The 22,798-nt window shown below is 35.2% G+C and overlaps 1 protein-coding gene across 7 annotated transcripts in view; it reads left to right on the top strand.

Annotated features, from left to right (window-relative positions):
* NAA16 (N-alpha-acetyltransferase 16, NatA auxiliary subunit) overlaps positions 1-22,798 on the top strand; it is a 58,859-nt gene that overhangs the window by 5,008 nt on the left and 31,053 nt on the right. For 3 of the 7 annotated variants that reach the window (XR_004273980.1, XM_032294797.1, XM_032294800.1), the window contains exons 2-9: positions 780-864; positions 2,839-2,943; positions 4,705-4,862; positions 8,332-8,466; positions 10,409-10,562; positions 13,782-13,901; positions 16,357-16,452; positions 21,723-21,829. Coding sequence is in view for 5 of the 7 variants with exons in the window: in XM_032294797.1 (XP_032150688.1) it covers positions 780-864; positions 2,839-2,943; positions 4,705-4,862; positions 8,332-8,466; positions 10,409-10,562; positions 13,782-13,901; positions 16,357-16,452; positions 21,723-21,829 (960 nt within the window). In the remaining 2 variants the exon portion in view is untranslated. Of the gene's footprint in view, positions 1-779; positions 865-2,838; positions 2,944-4,704; positions 4,863-8,331; positions 8,467-10,408; positions 10,563-13,781; positions 13,902-16,356; positions 16,453-21,722; positions 21,830-22,798 lie in introns of those variants that run through there. The other 4 variants (XR_004273981.1, XM_032294801.1, XM_032294798.1 and 1 more) reach the window with 3 other exon arrangements.

Here is a 22,798-nt window from a genome sequence, read left to right as displayed (position 1 = left end):
CCACCACGCCTGACTAATTTTTACTTTTTTTAATAGAGATGAGGTTTTGCTTTGTTCCTCAGGTTGGTCTTGAACTCCTGGGCTCAAGCAATCCTCCCGTCTTGGCCTCCCAAAGCATTGGGATTACAGGTCTGAGCTATGGTACCCAGCCTGCTTTTAAATTTTGAATTAAAAAATTCTGTGTACTAGGAAAGGGAAATGAAATAAAAAGTTCTGTGGCAGTATTGATTGATGAATTTCTGTTTTTTTCTGTTTGTTTATTTTGAGATAGAGTCTCACTCAGTCGCCCAGGCTGGAGTGTAGTGGCACGATCTCGGCTTACTGCAGCCTCCACCTCCTGGGTTCAATTCTCCTGCCTCAGCCACCTGAGTAGCTGGGATTACAGGCATGTGCCACCACGTCTGGTTAATTTTTGTATTTTTAGTAGAGACGGGGTTTTGCCATGTTGGCTAGGCTGGTCTCAAATTCCTGAGCTTAAGTGATCTGCCCACCTTGGTCTCTCAAAGTGTTGGGATTACAAGCCACCACCTGACTCGGCCAAATTTCCTGTTTTTTAAATGTCTTTTTTCATTGTCTTCTGTAAAAGTGAAAATATGTAGATTTTAGAACAATTTGACAAGAATAGGTAACACAAGTATACTGCACGTTTGTAAGTGATATCCTTTCCATCATATTTTGACCTAATTTTGGATCATGAATTTAGAATATATGATGCCGTGAAAAGTTGCTTTGTTGTGTATTCGTTTGATAAAATAACTTTTGTTCATTTTTTTTAACAGAAATGTTATGAACAGAAGCAGTACAAAAATGGCCTCAAGTTTTGCAAGATGATTCTATCGAACCCCAAATTTGCTGAACATGGAGGTATTGTCTTATGTGAGAGATTGCTTTAGGGAAATCGAATTCCAAAACCAGACAGGATTAACAGTGAAAGAAGAATATTTCCCAGATTCCAAGGCCTTGCATTTCTTTACTAGAATGCATAATTGTTCAGCATTTTTACAGTGCTCTATGAGTCTTATTCTAGATTACCTATATTATCCTTAAGTATATGTACTGTCTTTTAGATTAGGATTGGTTGGTTGATCTATTGGGGAACAATTGGAAAAAGTGTATGTCAGTATTTTTATAGGCCTGATTTCCATTATTATTTTGAATAGAATTTTAAGTTTATACCTTGGTTTCCTATGTGTAAAATTAGGACAAAATTTGCAATGTAGAAGTATAAGATATGGTCACCTGCGCTTTATTGTTTGGTAGATGTGTTTTTTTTTTTTTTTTTTTTTTTAAAGTATGTGCTGACCTTTACATATGATACTACTAATTTACCATTAGATTGTATGTTTTGAGTTGTTTTTCTAACACTGGTGTTAATAGGTGTGTATTTTCTTCTTCTGTCCATTTTTAGTAGTAGCCAGTGTTTGAAGGGTGGATCAGGATAGACATGACAATTATGATCCTGTAGCATAGCAAAGCTGGTTGAGGTTACTTAGTATCAGACTTGAGTAACGGTTGAGACCATCTTGCTGGGAAAGTTGGCTGACCTTGCCCACGTTTCTAACCACATTTAAAAGATTATTTGAAGGACATGGAAAGAAATCTGTATTTTATAGAATTAATTTTAAAGCTTATTTTTAAGCTTTGTAGCTGTGGACTCTTTATCCACATGGAGCCTGTGGTTCATGTATGTGCTGACCTTTACGTATGATACTACTAATGTGTCATTTGTATCACATATCCAAATGGAGCCTGTGGGTTTATCCAAATGGAGCCTGCGGGAAAGTTCAGTATGTAAAACAGATAAAAGGCGTTGGAGAGGGGGTTTGGGCCATAGGATCACCATGTTCTGAATACCATGACGTCTGCTGAAATCAGTTTGAAAACCATTGTTCTTGTGTAATTCCCTTCTTGTGGATAATTCACAGAATTGCTTCATCTTAAACCATCTTTTATTAACTTCCATACATATTTTTTGTTGCCACTACCATTGTCCATTGTTGTGCTCTTGAAAAGTGAACTGATGTTAATTAGCCTAAGTAGAATTTGTTGGAATAAACTTGCTCTCAAAAATGAAGTCTGTTCCAATTTTGAATAAAGTGATTTTTAAATTATGTATATGTCTTTATTAAGGTAGATTGAGTGTTTTTGTGTGATTGTAAATCAGATTGGTGATTGATTGATTAGAACTGACCTTAGGTAAAAGCTGTGGAACAGTAGATTTAATTCAATATGTCTGCTTTGTAAATTTTTTTTTTTTTTTTAGACGAGTCTCACTCTTGTTGCCCAGACTGGAGTGCAGTGGTACAATCTTGTCTCACTGCAACCTCTGCCTCCCAGGTTCAAGCAATTCTTCTCCATCAGCCTCCTGAGTAGCTGGGATTACAGGCATGTGCCACCATGTCTGGCTAATTTTTGTATTTTTAGTAGAGACAGGATTTTGCTGTGTTGGCCAGGCCGGTCTCAAACTCCTGACCTCAGGTGATCCACCTGCCACAACCTCCCAAATTGCTGAGATTACAGGTTTGAGCAATTGTGCCTGGCCTGCTTTGCTATTTTTTCAGCAGAATAATATCAACCACTTTTACAGAGTCTTGTGAAGAGCAGAAACCATTTTAGCAACTCTGAACCTAAGGAATTTCAGAAACAGACTTGGGCTGCTAAGCTTTAAGTAAATATTTAAATGTAATTTTACTTTTTCTGCTTGGAGAGAAGGTCAAACTGTGAGATTAAAAAGATGAATTGGAGCTGTAGTAATCCTTCAGCTCTCAAGTATTAAAGTACTACTAAGAGAATAATTTTCTTTCATTTGTAAATAGAGTTTAAAAATTATTTTTTCAGAGACTTTGGCTATGAAAGGATTAACACTGAACTGTTTAGGAAAAAAGGAAGAAGCTTATGAATTTGTTCGTAAAGGACTTCGTAATGATGTCAAGAGTCATGTCTGTATCCTTTTGCAGTAGTTTAATTTATGTTTTCATCAGTTTTTTTCTAATTCAAATTAAATTTTTACTGTGAAAATTTTAAACCTGCATAGAAGAGAGAATTTAATGAACTCTTTTTATCAATTACTCAACTAGAATCATTATCAACATTTTGTAATATTATCAACTTTTGCCCATGCCCCTCTTCCAATACTAGTTTCATCTGTTCCCTACCTCGTGTTTATTTATTGGAGTATTTTAAAGGAAATCTATAATATGTGTTTACTTCTGTTGTGCTTAGTGTTGGAGAAAAGTTACTTTGATAATTGTATGTGACTTGAAACCATTTTATTTCCTTAAACATCATTAACTGAGTAATACTTCCCTATTATTCCAAATACTGACTTTTAGTTAATTATATGGTAAAATTTGTATGTCTTAAACTTCTTTTAGAAATTTTAGAAGAAAAACTTAAAACTTATTTTAAAACAGATTTTATTTAATATTAAGTATGATATTGGTCCTTCACCTTGGTTTCTGTTAACATAGCTGTTCCTTAATTGGAGCTTTATAATTGTGTTTTTCTTTGGCTAATATCCCAGTGTGTAAAAAAAAAAAAAATAATAATCTTTTTTTTTTTTTTTTGAGAGGGAGTTTTGCTCTGTCATCCAGGCTTGAGTGCAGTGATACAGTCTCGACTCACTTTACCCTCTACCTCTCGGGTTCAAGTGATTCCCCCACCTCAGCTTCCCAAGTAGTTGGGACTGCAGGTGTTCACCACCATGCCCAGCTACTTGTTGTATTTTTAATAGAGATGGGGTTTTGCCATGTTGGCCAAGGCTGGGCTTGAACTCCTGACTGCAGGTGATCCACCCACCTCAGCCTCCCAAAGTGCTGGGATTATAGGTGTGAGCCATTGTGCTCAGCCAAAAAAAGTTTTTAAAGGATGGATCATTGAAATTCATTTTAATTTGTTTTTCCTATCCATATGTTTATCTGCAGTTTTTTTTTTTTTTTTTTTTCACTTATTGCCCTTGCATTTTAATTTGTTACGTTTAATTCACTTCGCCACTTACTGGTGTTGAACATAAATAGTCTTATTAGTGTTTTCACATTTGGCTTAGGGTTTTCTCAAATTACTAAATACTTATTTCTTTATCCCAGTGCTTACCCCAGAGTGAAGAGAAGGGCATGTATGTATGATAGTTTTGTGGGGCTTTTGGCTCCAAGAAATACTAAGACTTTAATTTACAAGAAATAAAACTTTTTTTTGTGGCCTTTAATATAACTAGGAAATTAAGTGATAGTTACACGCTACTTTAGAATTGACTGTAAATTTATTTCAAAAGGTAGTTGCAGTTAAGTATATATTCTGTTTGAACACATCATGATGAAGAATAGGTGAATGTTGAGGTTGCTGGGGTAGGAAAGCAATAGGATAGAGGGTAGAAAATGTGAAGAATTTTTGCCAAGAATTATTTAAGGTTACTTAAAATGTTACAGAATATTTCAAACATATACATAAGTAGAGGGTACAGAATTATGACCTGCCCCCCCCATCCCAATATGGCCATCACCCAGCTTCAACAATCTGACAATTATCAACTAAGCCTGATCTGGTTTAATTTTTAAGTTACCTTCGCTATTCCCCTCCCTCAGGCCCCACATCATTCTGAAACAAATTCCAGGCAAAATACCATTTCCTTAATGGAAGTTTTATATTAGATATGTGGCATAGTATATTCTAGTGTCTGTGTATGTCTTTATTTCCTTAACTTAATAGGTTGGCATGTATATGGACTCTTGCAGCGTTCTGATAAGAAATATGATGAAGCTATAAAATGTTACCGAAATGCCCTCAAATTAGATAAAGATAACCTGCAAATTTTGAGGGATCTCTCACTGTTGCAGATCCAAATGAGAGACCTTGAAGGTTACCGAGTAAGTACTTCTTTCTTAAATGTACATGATTTTACAGTAGATTGAATTTAAGAGCATGTGGATTCAGAATGAGGTGAACATAAGCCAAGATCACATAGATTTGATTGTTCATTAGACGGTGTATGTCACTTGGGATCTTCCTCCTCAATCATAGTTAAGGTACTGAGGGAATGTGTTCTCTTTCTGGGTCCATGAGGGGGCTTAGTTTTAAGGGCAAGAATTTCCCAGTGCCATGCCTCCCCTCCCCTCTCTCTCCATCTGGGAGATTTAACGTTTATGTTTAAATTTGGAGGGCGGGGAAGAAGCTAAGAGTCAGTCACTCCAGTGGAAGTTCTAAGGAACTCCTTTCATTGGCCTGGGTCTTACAGAAGGTGGGGGTTCCTCCCAGGTTAAAAGTCCCCTTCTTCTGCACCCCTTTGGACTCCATGTTTGGGTCCCCTTCCACGAACACTCCCTTTGTGGAAGCCATCTTTCTCTCTCCTGGATTTTCCTTCTGGAGTCCCCTCCCGTACCCTCTTGTGAAAGCCTGTCTTCTGCTAAACTCCATCTCTCTCTATTCCCTAATACTCTCTGGAAGCTGCTTTCCTTTCCTGGGTTCCATCTTTCTGGATTCTGTCACTTAGTGTGAGAGTTAGCTGTTTCTTTCTCTCTCCTCCTGTTTCTCTCTCTCTTTAAATAAATCACTTTCTACAAACACTTTTGAGTCTGGCATTTACTGCACACTGCGCCGTGGTCCCCTCTCATTCTTGAGAGGGCAGGAGACCAAGAACCTGGAGAAACATCCTCTCAGGGAGCTGAGGGCACCGAACCTCATTATTACAGCACTTTCTTGAGTATCAAAAAATAATAACTGGTGGGGTACAATGGTCCACGCCTGTAATCCCAGCAGTTTGGGAGATTGAGGTTGGAGGATCACTTGAGGCTAGCAGTTAGAAACCAGCCTGAGCAACATAGTGAGACTCTGTCTCTACAAATAAAAAAAATTAGCTGGGCATGGTAGTTCACACCTGCAGTCCCAGCTACTCAGGAGGTTGAGGCAGGAGGATCCCTTGAGCCTAAGAGTTGAGGCTGCAGTGAGCAATGATTGTGCTACTGCACTCCAGCCTGGGCAACAGAGCAAGATTTTTTCTCAAAAAACAAAGTGGTTTTTTGAACATTTTAAATTTGTTAATTATTTAAAAAGTAGAGACAAGATCTTACTATGTTACTGAGACTGGTCTTGAACTCCTAGGCCCACTTCAGCCTCCCCAAGTGCTGGGATTACAGGCATGAGCCACCACATCTGACCATAACTGTTTAACTGGAATATCTATGTGCAACTGCTGTACTAGATTCTTTGTGGGTTTGATATTTACAAATTTGGTAAACTAATATAGCTTTTATAGTTGAAACTAAATATAAAAGTAGCTTTTAAAAATTATTAGTAAATATTTTTAAAATGTGAGAAGGGTTGCCATAAATCAGTCTTTCTGTAGTTCAGACCTCTTCAGATTTTTTACATCTTCAACTCTCTCCTGGACATCTCCGTGTGCTTGTTCCACTTAATGTCCTAGAATCAGTATGTCCAGCATGGAATTCTCTTTCTTGTGAGAAGGTGGCCACCAGGTTCTAACAGTTTTCTTTAGAGACATTATTTATATACTTCTTTCATTTGCCCTCTACTGCCATATAAGCCTTTATAACCCGTGCCTAGATTTTTGCAGCCACTTCAAGGGCTCTGCTGAACTTAATAATGGCACCACTCTTCAAAGTGTTTTTTTTTTTTTTTTTTTTTTTTTTCATTTGTGCTTAGCAGCTTAGATGTGGTTGGAGTTAAAATCAGTTATTTTTGGGCTGGGCACGGTGGCTCAACGTCTGTAATCCCAGTGTTTTGGGAGGCCAAGGTGAGCGGATCACCTGAGATCAGGAGTTTGAGACCAGCCTGACATGGAGAAATCCCGTCTCTACTAAAAATACAAAATTAGCCAGGTGTGGTAGTGGTGGATGCCTGTTTCGGCTACTTGGGAGGCTGAGGCAGGAGACTTGCTTGAACCCAGGAGGTGGGGGGTGTGGTGAGCCAAGATCATGCCATTGCACTCCAACCTGGGCAACAAGAGCGAAACTCCATCTTAAAAAAAAAAAAAAAAAAAAAAGTTATCTTTAGGAATGAGGCATAGCAATTAAGGATATTGGCAAAACAATGATTGCTAAAGTGAATTGTGAAGTAAATTAAGTTAAAAGAGAACCAGGTATGATATGCCTTAGTCCTGGCTACTTGTGAGACTGAGGTGCGAGGATCGCTTGAGCTCAGGAGTTTGGTCCAGCCTGCGCAACATAGGGAGACTCTGTGTCTCCAAAATTAAAAGAAGAGATTGGGCATGGTGGCTCATGCCTGTAGTCCTAGCACTTTGGTATGCCAAGGATGGTGGATCACGAGGTAAGGAGTTTCAGACCAGCCTGGCCAAGATGGAGAAACTCCATCTCTACTAAAAATACAAAAAAATTAACCAGGCATGGTGGCAGGTGCCTATAATCCCAGCTACTTGGGAGGCTGAGGCAGAGAATTACTTGAACCGGGGAGGTGGAGGTTGCCATGAGCCGAGATTACGCCACTGCACTCCAGCCTGGGTGATGGAGCGAGAGTCCGTTTAAAAAAAAAATTGAAAGCTGGTGGTGAAAGTTTGAAGGACCCGGGAAGTACAGATGCTGGTGGTGTCAAAGAACAAGGGTAGGAACATCACCAAATAATAGTGTTGGCAGCACAGGAACTGTGGGTCGAATGTGAGATACCACAGTTTATGATTTCTGATTGGCAGAAAGTTCTAGGGTATGGTTGTGTGAGTGGGTCTCTGAATTGAGTGGAGGAGAAAATTATTAAAAATGAGAAAATCTTGGGACTTAGAGGATAGGTTGTGGGATGGGTGATACACGTATTGTTGCATTTGCCCAGGGTAATGGCAAGAGTTGACAGAGAAAAGAATATTGACCTAGACTTTAATAAAGGATTTGGGAATGACAGAAGCCACGGTAAAAATAAGGGATAGTCAGATGTTTGGGTGTTTCCTCTGGCTGTGTCTATCCTGTGTCTGGACAATTATTACAAGATATTTACATTGTAAATACATGTAATTCATATAATAGTTTTATAAGTAATAATATGTAGTTTAACTAAAAAACCATCTTCGTCTTACAGATTGTTTAGTTACCAAAAAAAAAAAAAAAAATTCTCATTATTTAAAGGTAAATTAATAAGGCAGTCTAAAGGCATGGGCCCCAAAGATGTTTCAATAACGGCCTCATAGTGTGTATTACATGGTATTCTAGAACTTTAGTAATTTAGGTAAGAAATATAAAAAGTATTTCTGTTTTATTCGGAAGCTGATGTTTGTTGATATAACTTATTATAAATGTATTTAAAGGTTAGATTGTTAAAACTGATGAAATAATGTTTTACAGAATGTTTAACAAATTAAAATGGATTTTTTTTTAGGAGACAAGGTACCAGCTTCTTCAGTTACGCCCAACACAGCGTGCTTCCTGGATTGGATATGCTATTGCATACCATTTGCTGAAAGATTATGATATGGCCCTTAAACTGTTGGAAGAATTTAGACAAACTCAGCAAGTAAGAATTTTAACATTTCCTTCTACCTTCACAAATGGAGTAGTTGACTTCTAAATTGTCCCTGCCCTCAAATGTGAATTAAAGTCTTTGAAACCTACCGAAAACTTTTTGACATAATTGGAAACAGTTACAATGTAGGATTTTCTCTCTCTTAGTCTCTCTCTGTCTCTCTCTTTTTTTTTTTAAAAGAGACAGGGTCTTGCTATGTTGCCCAGGCTGGTCTCGAACTCCTGGGCTCAAATGATCATCCTGCCTCAGCCTCCCAAAGTGCTGGAATTACAGGCATGAGCCACCACGCCTGCCTCCATATCTACATGTGGATTCAGCTGCAAGTTGATGGAGATGATGCGATTGAGTCACTTCACTTAGAGTTAATCCCCCAATCTTGAGTCTCTTTTCCACTCCTGTGTTTATCTGTCATTTCATAATCTTGACCCTGTCTGGAGTTTTTCAGGACAGATAGACATTCTCCATAGTAATTTCTTCTCTATATATACTCTAGACTTGGGCTTCCTCCATTCTATTTTACCCACTCCTCCTTTGCATTCTATTTTCCAGAAATTTGTTGAAATCTTATATAGTGTGTTCTGTTTATGGGTTTTTATGTCTTTTAATTGCTATTTTACTTTCCAAAGGGAGGAAATAAACTGTGTAGTAAGGCCTCCATTTTTACTTAGGTTTTTAGCTTTTTACCTCACACCAAATAATTCTTCATTAGACTAGTTCTTTGTCTTTATCCAGTAATCAAGTTCTGACCAAAAGATAGCATTGTATCACATTTGGTAGACGTGATAAAAAAACTTTCCTTTTAAACACAAAATTACTACATTTTTATGGTTAAATTTAGGTTTTTGCAATTTCTGTTTTTTCTTTTCTTTCTTTCTTTTTTTTTTTTTTTGAGACCAGGTCTGAATATGTTGCCCAGGCAGGAGTGCTGTGGCTGTGTGCTACAGTCTGGAACTTGTAGGCTAGAACTAGGACTTGAACTCCTAGCTTGGACTACTCCAGAGACTGAGGCAGGAGGATAGCTAAGACTACAGCTGTACCAGTGTGCCTGACAGTGTTGTTTTTTAGACATAATGCTGTTGCATGCTTAACAGACTATAGTATATTGTTAACACAACTTTTATATGCACTGGGAAACCAAAAAGTTGTGTCACTCACTTTATTGAGGTGGTCTGGAACCAAACCCACAATCTCCAAGGTATACCTGTAATTGATTTTTCTTCACTGATTTTTTATTCTGTGACCTTGCTAAACACTTCTACTAATTCTAGTAGAGTTTTTTTTTTTTTTTTTTTTTTTGTAAATTCCGTAGTATTTCAGCCATTTTTATATATTTTTTTTGTTGGTTTAAAAAAATTTCTTTTTCTTTTAAATAAGAGGCAGGGTCTCACTATGTTGCCCAGGCTGGAGTGCAGTGGCTGTTCACAGGCACAGTCCCACTACTGATTAGCATGGGAGTTTTAACCTGCTCTGTTTCCGACCTGGGCTGGTTCACCCCTCGTTAGGCAACCGGGTGGTCCCCTGCTCCCGGGAGGTCACCATATCGATGCCGAACTTAGTGCGGACACCTGATCGGTATAGCGCACAACAGCCCAGAACTCCTGAACCCAAGGGATTCTCCAGCCTCAGCCTCCTGAGTAGTTGGGACTACAGGCACGTGCTACTGTGCCTGGCCATTTTTATATTTGTTTGTAGGATTTGTTGACCTCTATCACTTGGGGAGAGAAAGAAGTCTCACCCCATTATTTGCTTTAAATAATGCATTCATTATTTGTTTTAGATAATGCATTCATTTTTGGTGCTGTTAATCACTCTTCTGTTTCTGTCTGCTTGTGGGTTGCTTTCTTGTTTGTGTGAATGACTCTCCTGAGAAGGCAGTTTAATATAACTGCTTTGTATAATTATATAAATAAAATTATTTGGTCATTTTTTTCAGGTTCCTCCAAACAAAATGGATTATGAATATAGTGAACTGATATTATACCAGAATCAAGTGATGAGAGAGGCAGATCTGTTTCAGGAATCTTTGGAACATTTAGAAACATATGAGAAACAAATATGTGATAAACTTTTGGTGGAAGAAATTAAAGGTAAGTTGGCTTGCCTTTTTTTAATGGCCTCAAACAGAAAGCAAAAAAAAACTGTATGTTTTATTCTCTCCTAAGTCTTAACATAACACTTGTTATGTATTCAGCAGGGTTCTAAGCACTTTATTATTAAGCCATTATTAACTAATTTAATCCTCATAACTACCCTATGTTGTAGTTATTATATCTATTTTGAAAATGAGGGGAACTGAGGAACTGAGAGATTGACTAACCCCAAATCATACAGTTTAGTAAACTGGAGAGTGCTAGATTTGAATCCAGATTTCATTCCCTTAATCAGTATATTATACTGCCTTCATGTTGACTGTGTATCTCTGTATGTCCGTATGTAGTTAAATACAGTGAGAACCATAATTGATGGTACTGGGTTCATCATGAACACTAGGGTCATTTATTTTCATTATGGACTAATTATGAAGACAGGATCCCTATATTTTTAACAGCATTCATCAACAAGGGGTCAGACAAAAATTTTCACAAACCTTTGCTCATAAGTTTCCTTTCCCTGAACAATATTATTAAATTGAATGTCCAGCCAAAATAATAGTTGAGAACTAACAGTTATATGATCTCTGAAGTCTGACGCTTAATAAAAGTAATAGCTAATATGTATTTTTAAACTCTTCTGTTTGAGTATGGTAATTGCTTAAACTGCTTTATTTCATTTAATTTTTTAGGACTTTTAAGATGGGTACTATTTGTTAACCCCATTTTATAATCGAAGAGACTGAGGCTTTGAGAGGTTAAGGACTTGCCCAAAGTCATCCCGCTTTTTAAGTGGTGAAGTTAAGTTTCCAAGCACATCAACACATCCTTTTGACTTCAGAGTCCTTACTTTTTTCTAAAAAATAGACGTTTTCAGGACAGTTTTAGGTTCACAGTAAAATCTAGAAAAAGGTACAGAGCCCCTCCCTCCTGCAAACCCCTGGCAACCACTGATCTTTTTACTCTCTACATAGTTTTGCCATTTCCAAAATGTCATGTAGTTGGAATCATATAGTATGTAGCCTTTTCAGCTTGGCTTTATTTTTGCCAAATCATTTCTTGCCTGAGAAAGATTAGCTTCTTTCACTTAGTGATATATGTTCTTTTTCCCATGTCTTTTCATGAGCTTTTTACTTTTAACTACTGTACGCGTTCTGGTTAATGTATATGTGAGTGACTTAGTTTTTATTGTAATTAATATCAATACCAGTATTAATGACAACACTTTTAAAAGTTATTGATACAATATGGGTAAATAATTAAATATTCTGGTCTCTATCTTGTTTCACTACTTATTGACGGGAGCAAAGAAAAAAAAGGCGATTATGTTTCCTTCCTGAAATATTATTGCTGTTTCTTGATTAAATCTTAACTCCCTCAGGTTGCTGTTTCTCTTTCTTGATATTTCTCCTGTAGCATCAATAGGGAATACGTTCAATGTAATCCATAGATTAGATTATTTAATCTTAAAAAAAAATAGGGAATGCAATTTTGAAAAGTAAATATGATACAGTGAAATTAATTCAAGTTAAAAAATTCTAGGCCATGCATGGTGGTTCACATCTGCAATCCCAACACTGGGAGCGTGAGACAGGAGGATTGCTTGAGCATAGGAGTTCAAGACCAGCCTGGGCAACATAGTGAGACTCCATCTCTACAAAAAAGTTAAAAAATTATCTGGGTGTGGTGGTGCATGCCTTTGGTCCCAGCTACTTGGGAGGCTGAGGAGGGAGGATTGCTTAAGCCTGGGAGGTTGAGGCTACAGTGAGCTGTGATTATACCACTTGCATTTCAGCTGGATAACAGAGCAAGACCCTGTCTCAAAAAACAAAAAAAGTCCTGCAGATTGCCTCATAGTCACATTTATCCTTATAGTGCTAGTGAGGTAATTTGGGACCATTAATTTGAATATGCAACCCATGCTCTGTATTATCTACAGAGACAGATATGGTATTATTTTTAGTTTTTCACGGAACTTTGCAGGTCCAGAGAGACCTTTGTTATTCACACAGTTTTTTTTTTTTTTTTTTTTTTTGGTGTGGTCATTAATTTATTATAATCCTTTAAAAAGCCTTAAAAGTTAGAGATTTTCACTTACTTATGAATATGTAGGTATATATTTATTTGTCCTATACATTCCTCTAGTAATAACCTTCGCTTCATGGTAGTAGCAGATAACAGATGTTTTTGAAAATGAAAAATGCTAATGTCTATTGTATCTGGGATAAGCAGGGTAAAAATTGGCCAGAAGTTAATTGTGGAGGAGTGGGCATGCTTAAAGTTTTAAGTAGCACGGTTTTATGTGTATTTGTTTTGTGACAAGCAGTGGTAGATTTGGTAATTATTCCTAGTTCAGTCTTATTCTAGAGTTTGAGTGATATATAATATAAAAATAGTAAAATAATGGTACATAAAATCTGCTAGAATATACTGCCTCCTCCAACATGATGAAGGGAGAAATAGTATGACTTGAAGACATTTTAAAGGGTATTTATTTGAAATAGATTGGGGAATGGGAAATCTTGGGGGCAGAAAGTTGAGGTATGTCCTTTTTTGAGAATCTCCCTTTTATCTTGGACTGGGTGCGTTTTCCATCATTTCTGAGAGGTCTGGGTCCTCATTCTCCACACCTGCTCTTGATTTATGTGGCTTAGTAAAAGGATTTGACCTTTTACTGACCCACTGAACGGACCTGCACATGAACATGGCTTGTGTGGTTTCCTGTTATAAAGCGGTTTTGGTGTTAACAATTTCACAGTTAAACTTCTCCAATTTTAGTGCTTTTGAAAGGAAACAATAAGAATTGAGTGGAGAATTACATATGAACTGATTAGTAAAGTTGTATTTAAATCTTGAGGTAGGAAGATAGGAATGTTTCAGTAGAATTATTTGTCAGCCTAATTTTGATGTGTTTGTGTATATCTTTAGTTATTTCAAAGGGATAAGATATATGTAATGCAAAAGTTTTTTACTAACAAATTAATGTCCTACGTATGTATTTGGAGTGTTAGAGGAAGCCAAAAATGAAGGTACAAATGAAGGTTCATTTCTGAAGGCAAGCTATGCTTAGTCACATAAACGGCAACATGCCTCAAGGGGAAGCATGCAGAATTCTGTCTTTTTAGCCATCTATTCACTGGTAATGCTTAGTGAAGTCTCTGGGATCAGATAGATATTTAATGTTTAAAATGAATATGTCTTTAAACTTAATTTTAGGGGAAATACTGTTGAAATTGGGAAGATTAAAAGAAGCCAGTGAAGTGTTCAAAAACTTGATTGATCGGAATGCAGAAAATTGGTGTTATTACGAAGGCTTGGAAAAAGCTCTACAAATTAGTATGTAATGATTTTTCTCCCTTTTCTTGTAACTACTGGTTTGAAGTATGACAAAATGTAAAGTTGTAATAATACTTGAGAACAAATAATTTTGGCATTAGTACTCATTTTTCCATTGAGTAAAATTATAGGTTAAACATGGGAGTAAAAATGAATTCAAGTAGCTACGCTTTAAGTGTAAATGCTTGCAGATATTTAAAGTTCCTTGACCCTTACCTGTGATGGTATTGAAAGGTGAGGCAAAAACAAAACAAAGCCAAACCAAAACAAAACAAACCATACCGTAAATTTAGACTAGAGACGTGGGAAAGAAGACAAGCATTCCCTTTCTGGGAGGTGTCATAACTTTAATATTTAAAAATCGTTAGAGGTTCATTACCCTCAACTTCTACATGTAAGAATTGGTCCAGAGAATTATTGTTGAGGGTATTCTCTGATTTCAAATTAGAGCAAAATGTTACATGTCTTCTTTTGAAATTAGGTAGCCCCAACCCTTTTCAGAAATCTAGTGTTAGTCTAAGATTTTTATAATATTTTCATAATTAAGTGTTGATAGGAACAGTTAATATTTCTACAATCATATTTAGTCATGAATAAATGTATTTCTGAAATAATTATGGGACTGGCTCAAAGATGTTGAAACAGCAGGATTTTTTTTTTTTTTTTTTAGAATTTTTAAATTTAAGAAGTATGGTAAATAGGTAGCTACCCACATTGATTTATAGTAGTATAAACCACAAGAAAAGTTTAACTCTTGTATCCTCACTGATATTAATTAATTCTGCTGTTCTTTTTGTGTTTAAAATTCAATACTACAAATTGTTAAAAATTTATTTTGTTATTTTTAAGAAAATGATTAAAATCACAATATTGATTAAAGCAGTATTTTGAAAAAAACAGCAAAACTTATATGTGCGAAGGTTGAACACATGGGGTAACTATGATTTTTCTTTTAACTGCCAGTAACTGACATTACAATTAATAAAAATATTTTAATGTTTTAGTAAAATGAATAATATGTTCCATATTTCGGGATTCTTGGTTACTATAAAATGTATTGATTACAAAACTAATTACACTACTTTATTGTTTTAGGTTCCTTATGACCTTTCCTTCCCCTTGGTAAGTTCTGGAGCTCCAACTTGTGACTTTAATTAGAATATTGAAATTGTTTAGTTTTGTCTTAATTACATTTATACGGCTTGTTATATCTGGGATAGTGGAGAAATTTTTTTATATTTGACGCTTGTTATTCTCTAAGATTAGGTGTGAATATGATAATATTTTAAAAATACATGCAGTTGCATTTATGTGTTAATATAAGGGTCTTTAATATTTTGTTAAGTCTCCAAATCAGTAACAGAAAGCAGGATTTTCTTTATTTTTTTCACATATCCCTGGTCTTAAAATCCAACCACATTGGAGCTCCAAAACATATTATTGGGGTAAGGAATGAGTCTAAACAAGATCACACCTCTTGAAGTGTAGTGTTTACAGTCTTGATACTTGATATTAATCTTGAGTATCAATACTTGATACTAAACACTACATTTACTACAGAGATACCTTGTCTGCTAACACCCAGGTTATTTTTAGGATAATTATTGTTTTGTGGCCTAAATTAAAATCTACTTAAAACCTTCTAGTTCAAAAACAGGTTTGTTTGCTTTTTCTTAAAATTCCACTATAAATTATCTTATTGCTTATAAATCTCTTTGTGAATTATGCAGGATATTATTTTAGAAAAATGAACAACACCTAGATCCTGTTTGCTTGCATACTGTTGTTTCAGAGTAACATGTAGTTTATAGATAGATAGATCCTTCATGTGGTACTATAAAATTAGGTGGTTCTTGGAAGGGAAGATAGAACTTTCTGTTAGAAGTATATTTTATTTCTTCGGAAGGATAATGGAGTTTTATTGAAGATTTTAAGTGTTAAAGTTAACATGGAAGTTTAGTTTATCTTTTTATATTTTAAACATTTGCATCATAATCCTAAAACTGTTGCTTCTTTGAGCCTAATCAACAGACATTATAGGCTTTTATGGGGATTTATGTAGGTTTTTTTGGCTCAGAGTGTTTACATAAGATATGTTACTAGAGATACGTTATAAAAAGATTTTCTTTTCCATGAGTTGTATGCTAAAGGAATATAAGAGAAGTGCAGCATATCTTGAGTCTGCGATGGCTTATATATGTGATTTGGGCTCTACTTAGAATCTTGGGATGAAAGAAGTTTTGGATTTCTCTGGAGATGAGTTTAAAATGGTGACTTAACTGATTATAGAATTTCACCATCACAGTGTTTTAAATGTCATTTTTACCAAAATTGAAAGCAGCTTTAATATTGTTAATGCAGTTTTATTTATAACATAATTTTAAAAGTTTGTTAGTGTTTTACCATAAATGAAAATTGTGATGCTATGAATCTCACCCATATTTACTGATAATAGGCACTTTAGAAGAGAGGCTTCAAATTTATGAAGAAATTAGTACGCAGCACCCCAGAGCAATTACACCCAGAAGATTACCTTTGACTCTTGTCCCAGGTAATATTAAGATGTCTTTTATAATACCAATTATTTGTCAAAATTACTCAGTGCTATTTATATTTTAGAAACATGTTTCTGGTGTAGAGTTTATGTCTGCAGCAATCTTGGCGTTAGGACTGAACAGTTATGAATTTATTATTTATATATTAATAAGAGTGTTATACTTCAATGTGTAGCTAAATGTTGATTTTAAAATTTGAAGTTATCTATATAAATATAAAACTGCTTTTCTTAAGTTGATCTCATAGAGGTAGAAAGTAAAATGATAGATACCAGAACTGGCAAGGGGGCATTGGGGAAAGATGAAGAGTGGCTGGTTAATGGGTACAAACATACATTTAGACAGAAGGAATAAGTTTCAATGTTTGCCTAATAGGGGGACTGTAGTTAACAGCAATATATTGTATATTTCAGGATAGCAAAAAAAAGGACTTGAAATGTTCCCAACACATAGAAATGATAAGTAATCGAGGTGATAGATACCCTAAATACCCTGACTTGATCATTACATACATCTCTGTATGTAACAAAATATCATGTACTGCATAAATATGTACAAATATTATGTATCAGTAGAAAAACTGCTTTTCGTATGTGACTTTAAAAAAGCACTATATTTAGAAGGTAAATTCCCTATAATTAATGACAAATTATATGTGGTATCATGATTTAAATAGTAAAAGTTTTGATTTTTTTTTTTTTTTTGAGACAATATCTTGTTCTGTTACCCAGGTTGGAGCTGGAGTGCAGTGGCACAGTCTCTGCAGCCTCAAACTCCTGGGCTCAAGCTATAGTTTTGAAGTTTTATATCTTCTTTTCGAACATAAATTGAAAGAAAAAGTTGTGAGCTGTTTGCACCCACCACAGTGTTTAAGAACAGAAGTCATCATTTATTCAAGAGTTAACCACTTTACTGAGTTTTGCTTTTTATCATGTCATTACTTTTATTATTAGAGCTCCATGTATTTTGTGTCCCTGCAAACAAAAACAGCTTTTGTACTTTATATAAATTGGAGTACTGTGATATATGTTATGTGATTTGCTTTTATTGTACAATAGTGTATTCATGACCTTGAGCTGAGTTATTGCATATAGCTGAACTCATTTTTTGGGCTACATAGGAGGTAGACAGTATATTAGCTCTTCAGGTAGTTAATGTCTTTGTTCAGTTTTTTAAAAATTACATGTTTTTTTTGAAGTCTATTTTTGTAAGTACCCTTGATTATGAATTATATATTAGAACTTCTGGTATTTCTTTTGATACAAGTCAGACTCTGGACAGCTAATATAACTTAAGTTTCTGGGGAGCTGAGGAGTCTATTTTCTGTTCACATTTATAGTGGCAAATATTTGTTTAAATAATTTGGTTATAATTTTATTTTTACCAAAAGATTCATGAAAATTAAAAATTTTTAGTTGACTCACTTGTGAAATATGTGAAATACCTTTTAGAAATGTATTGGATTAGACAGTGGACAGAAATTCATTTTAAAGATTCATTTTATACTATTGCATTTCAATTCCAAAGATGAAGAGTAGTATTTTTCTGATCCTCCATTTTTTTGTTTTGTTTTTGTAGAATACAGAGAGCAGATTCTCTGATGTTTTCCAGGGAATATTAAGTCCAAGTAGATATTAATAGGCTTGGTTGGGAGGGTGTTGGTGTGCTTGAGCTGTTCTTCAGCCAAGTAAGTTTGGGAAACTGGATTAAACACAGCTATCAGGTTTCTACAGGACTTCTTAGAGCTTTTAATATACACTTTGTGAATTTCAAAGATGGTAGTATATGCGTATTGAGGAGTATTTTCCCTAATAAAAGTGTTTTGTAGAAGATGCATATACTTACATTTCTGTATTTCTTCCTCCTCTTTGTTTTAAAAAATAATAGCTTTTTGAAATATAATTTATATACCATAAACTTCACTTTTTTAAAGTGTGCAATTCAATGTTTTAGTATATTAATCATGTACAACCATCATCTCTGTCTGCTTTCAGAAATTTTTTATGACCCCAAAAAGAAACCCCATACCTATTTCACTCCCCATTACCCCTCAGCCACAGTACCTGGCAACTACCAATCTGCTTTCCGTACCTATGGATTTGCCTGTTTTTGGACATTTCAAATAAATGGAATCATACCTTCTGTGGCCGTTAGTGTCTAGCTTCTCTTCCTTTTATTGGTCTCGGTATATTTTGTGTTTCACAATATGTTGTGGGTGGGAATATTTCCTTAGGAGCTTTAAAATGCATTCATATGCTATTTAGGAAAGAAAAAAAACCTCACTTAGCTTTAAGATTATGAACAAGACCTCTTTGTTCTCTTTTTCTCATTTGGAACATGGGGCTTCAGATTTATACTGCCTACATTTATTTCCATAGACAATATAAGTTTGCTAAAAGCCCTCAATACGTGGCAGTGTATGGAAGGAAATATATTTTTACTGAAAAAGCCTAGAATTTTTTTATTGTAAAGTGTGATTTAGGTTAAAGTGAAACCATCCTAGAGCCTCTGGGACATGCTGTCTTTGAAATGTCATAAAAATCTTTTTACAAATCAGGTCTCAGTGGAGCGTTCTGATGGCATAGGCTTTCAAGGTCATCATCGCTGTGAGGTTCTGACATACGGGTATTTACAAAGCTCCAGTGAATATATATAAAATTATGCAAATACTTAATTTTCTCTGTGCAGAGCTGGATATTTCATGATTTTTTTGCCTGTCTAGAAATACTTTTATGTATAATAAGAAGGCCATCTTGGCATTATCAAAAGCAGTAAGATCTTTCTCAAGAAACATGATGCATCTTGAGAATGCATGGTGAAAGTTTTGAAAAAGGCTTTCAATATTTTAGATAAGAGGGCTTCATACCTATAGAGCATAATAAATATAAAATAATACATAAAAAATCACACCCAAAATATTAAGTGCTTTAAAAATAATGAAGGGATAAAGCTACTTTTCATCATGTCTTATTATGCACTGGCTGACGGGTAGAGAGAGGGAAGGAAATAATCGAGAGTGTTAAACATAGAATACTAATTAAATTTTGCTCCATTATTTAGAATGGATTTTCAGTGAATCAGAAACAGTCTAGTCTTGAATTAGGTGTGAACAGGGCCATCATGTTTTGGGAACATCATGCTACATAGCTAGATAAGAATTACTCAGGTAATCTGTTTTGTGAGCAGTAATGCTAAACAGGCACATAATAATTGATGGAAAAAATAAGATGGATAACTCGTAAGTAATTTGGGGATATGGTGTGTGACTGAGCAGTTGGGTAAGTTGTGTATAGGCTTCTTGTTTAGGTGATACATTCACAGCTGCAAATTAGGTAAAAAGGGTTTATAAGTTTATAAGTGAAGTCTTTTTCTTATCTGTCCCCTGGCAACTAAGTTTACTTCCCTGAAGACATCGCTTGTCATCAGCTGATGTTGTATTCTTCTACAAATACATTGTGCATGTGTAAGCAAAAATGTGTGTGGGAGATTTGCATAAGGTGTACCTCCTGTTTTTTGCAAAAGTGCCATAGCATGGATTGCTGTGCACCTGGGTTTTCTTTTCACTTATCTGTATTTGGAGATTAGTCCTGGATCAGCACTTAAAGAGCTTCCTCATTCATTTTCATACCTGCACAGTCTAATAAATCAAATTTGCCAGTATGATCTGAATAGACTGAGAAAGTTAATCAAGGAGGAGTTCAGAGTAGCTTCTGCCATGAAGATAAAATGCTTGTTTTCTCAGTGGGTGATATTCCAAGTATAGAAAACAAAACATTAATTCTAAAATATAAAAATTGTCAGATATCAGAGAAGATAAGGAGACATATATCGAGTGATTACTCTGTGCCAAGACATTGTTTACTGCTATATACATATCGTGTTTGAGCCATGAAGAGTACTGTTGAGGCCGGTAATAGTATTGTCTTCATTTTACAGTGGTGAAACTGGGGTTTTTAATGGACAAGTTATTTGCCCAAGTTTGCACACAAATAAGTGGAGAAATCTGCATTTCTCTCAGAAACAGCATCTCTTATTGTCTACCACAATATTGTTAACTTTGTTGTACACCAGAGGGATTACTGGAAAGATTTGGTCTCTGAAACTATTTTTGATTTTTAAGGAAGCAGTGGTGTATAATTTAACCCAGGATGGATGTTTTCTCCATAATCTGTGATTTTTCAAGACCAGTACTTTGTGTATGATTGAATAAGAAATTAGAGATTATCTGAATACGATCTTCATAGTTACTGGCGTTAAATTTTTATGACATCTAATTGAGTATGCATGTATGTTTTGTTCAACATGGTCAGTCATAACAAATAAAAACCATTTTGGGTTGTTAGAGTTTGTTGTGCAGTGTTGTGAATCATTAAGAAACTTTGGGAGGTCATTTCAATCGTCTTACTTGAGGCTAAGTCATTCATGATGCGTGTGTGTGTGTGTGTGTGTGTGTGTGTGTGTGTGTGTGTTTGTTTGTTTCCCCAAATGATTAGGTAAATCCATGTCCTTAACTATTAGCCTGTACTCTCAAAAAGTTCTTATACCTTTGTATTATAAAATTAAAATTCTTTGAATAGTCTCTGCTTTCAAAAAGTGATGACAAAAATCATTTGTAGGGGTTTAGCAATGATAGAATTATTTACTTGATCTTGCAGAGTATTTATTTTAGTTCTAATGTTAGAATGCCCAGGGCTCAGTCTAATGTGTAGCATAAACTTACTTTACTTTTATTGTTGATCTCCCTCACTGAGATGTTAAGTTCTATAGGGTAGAATTTAAAAAAATTTTTGTTTTAATCACTGTTATATCCCCAATACCTAGAACAGTGCCTGGCATGCAGTAAGTGCTTGACATATGATTATGAAATAAATGAGTGAATGAATGAATGTTGAAGTAAATGACAAGTACAAATTGATTTGGGATAATTGTAAATACCAGCTTAGTGTTTAAAAAGATCTTTTGACTATCCCTTGAATATGGTACTGGTTACAGTAGTCTGCTACAGAGTGCTTCATGTGTATCTGCAAGGTTTTGAGGTGTAGACTGAGTATGCTAGTCAGTGAGATATTAAGAAAGATATTTGATATTGTGCTATATTCAGGATAGTTGATAACTTTTACTCTACTTAAAACTATATGACTTTGGGGGTTTATAAATTGGATAGAAGCATAATTGTTTCTGAGGGAGCTTCATTTTTATTTAGAAAATCAATTTAAGAATTGTTTGCATGAACCAAAGAATTAACAAAGTATGCTTTTGTTTCTAGGTGAAAGATTTAGAGAACTAATGGATAAGTTCCTGAGGGTTAACTTCAGTAAAGGCTGCCCACCCTTGTTTACTACTTTGAAATCTTTGTATTACAATACAGAAAAGGTAAAATTTGGTATTTATTAAGATTTGCTATAGTCTTTTTTAGTAAATTGTGGAAAGATGTCCATGTAAATGTGCTATTAATCATTTTTTCTATTTTAGTAATGTTACTCACTTTCAGTCTAATAATGTACTGAAATCATACGCCTGTAGTGTAAGTAATATCAAAAGAAACGTCGGTCTGAAATTTACTGAGTAAAGAGTTTATGAAAACACTAAGATTATAAAGCTTGTTTATTTTTAATGGACATACTTTTTTTTAAGTGGGATTTTAAATTTGACATTGTTACCAGAGGTATATATTTAACTATTCTGTGATGATTATTTTATGGTACAATTGTGGATTTTTAAATTAGTTTTGCATGCTTTTTAAGTTAGAGCTTGGATAATTGACAGTGCAACAGTAAAATGCTATTTGGTCAACAGTACAAATTATTAGTTTTAATCAGTAAGGTTACATTTTAATAAACACAGTTTTAGCTAGTTCTTGAATAAAGAATTGAATATCTTTCTGCTTTTTAAAATTAGAAATAGGCACTTAAATCTTGGTCTTAAATTAGAAAGATAATTAAAGTTAATAGAAAGTAAGTTATACTTTTATTTCCAAGTGTTGCTTCTTGTTTATTAAAGTCTAAAATCTTGTTGTCTTTTCTGTAGTCAGTTTTTAAAAGTTACTAGTAGATAAGGAAAAGATTTTGTTAGAAATGCTGAAAGGGCCGGGTGCGGTGGCTCAAGCCTGTAATCCCAGCACTTTGGGAGGCCGAGGCGGGTGGATCACAAGGTCAAGAGATCGAGACCATCCTGGTCAACATGGTGAAACCCCGTCTCTACTAAAACTACAAAAAATTAGCTGGGCATGGTGGCGTGTGTCTGTAGTCCCAGCTACTCAGGAGGCTGAGGCAGGAGAATTGCCTGAACCCAGGAGGCGGAGGTTGCGGTGAGCCGAGATCGCGCCATTGCACTCCAGGCTGG

The sequence above is a fragment of the Sapajus apella genome, unplaced genomic scaffold, assembly GCF_009761245.1.
Source record: "Sapajus apella isolate SASKATOON/1434 unplaced genomic scaffold, GSC_monkey_1.0 scaffold32, whole genome shotgun sequence".
Lineage (NCBI taxonomy): Eukaryota > Metazoa > Chordata > Mammalia > Primates > Cebidae > Sapajus > Sapajus apella.
Note: the sequence above shows the minus strand (reverse complement) of the source record. Positions and strands in the feature narration are given on the sequence as shown.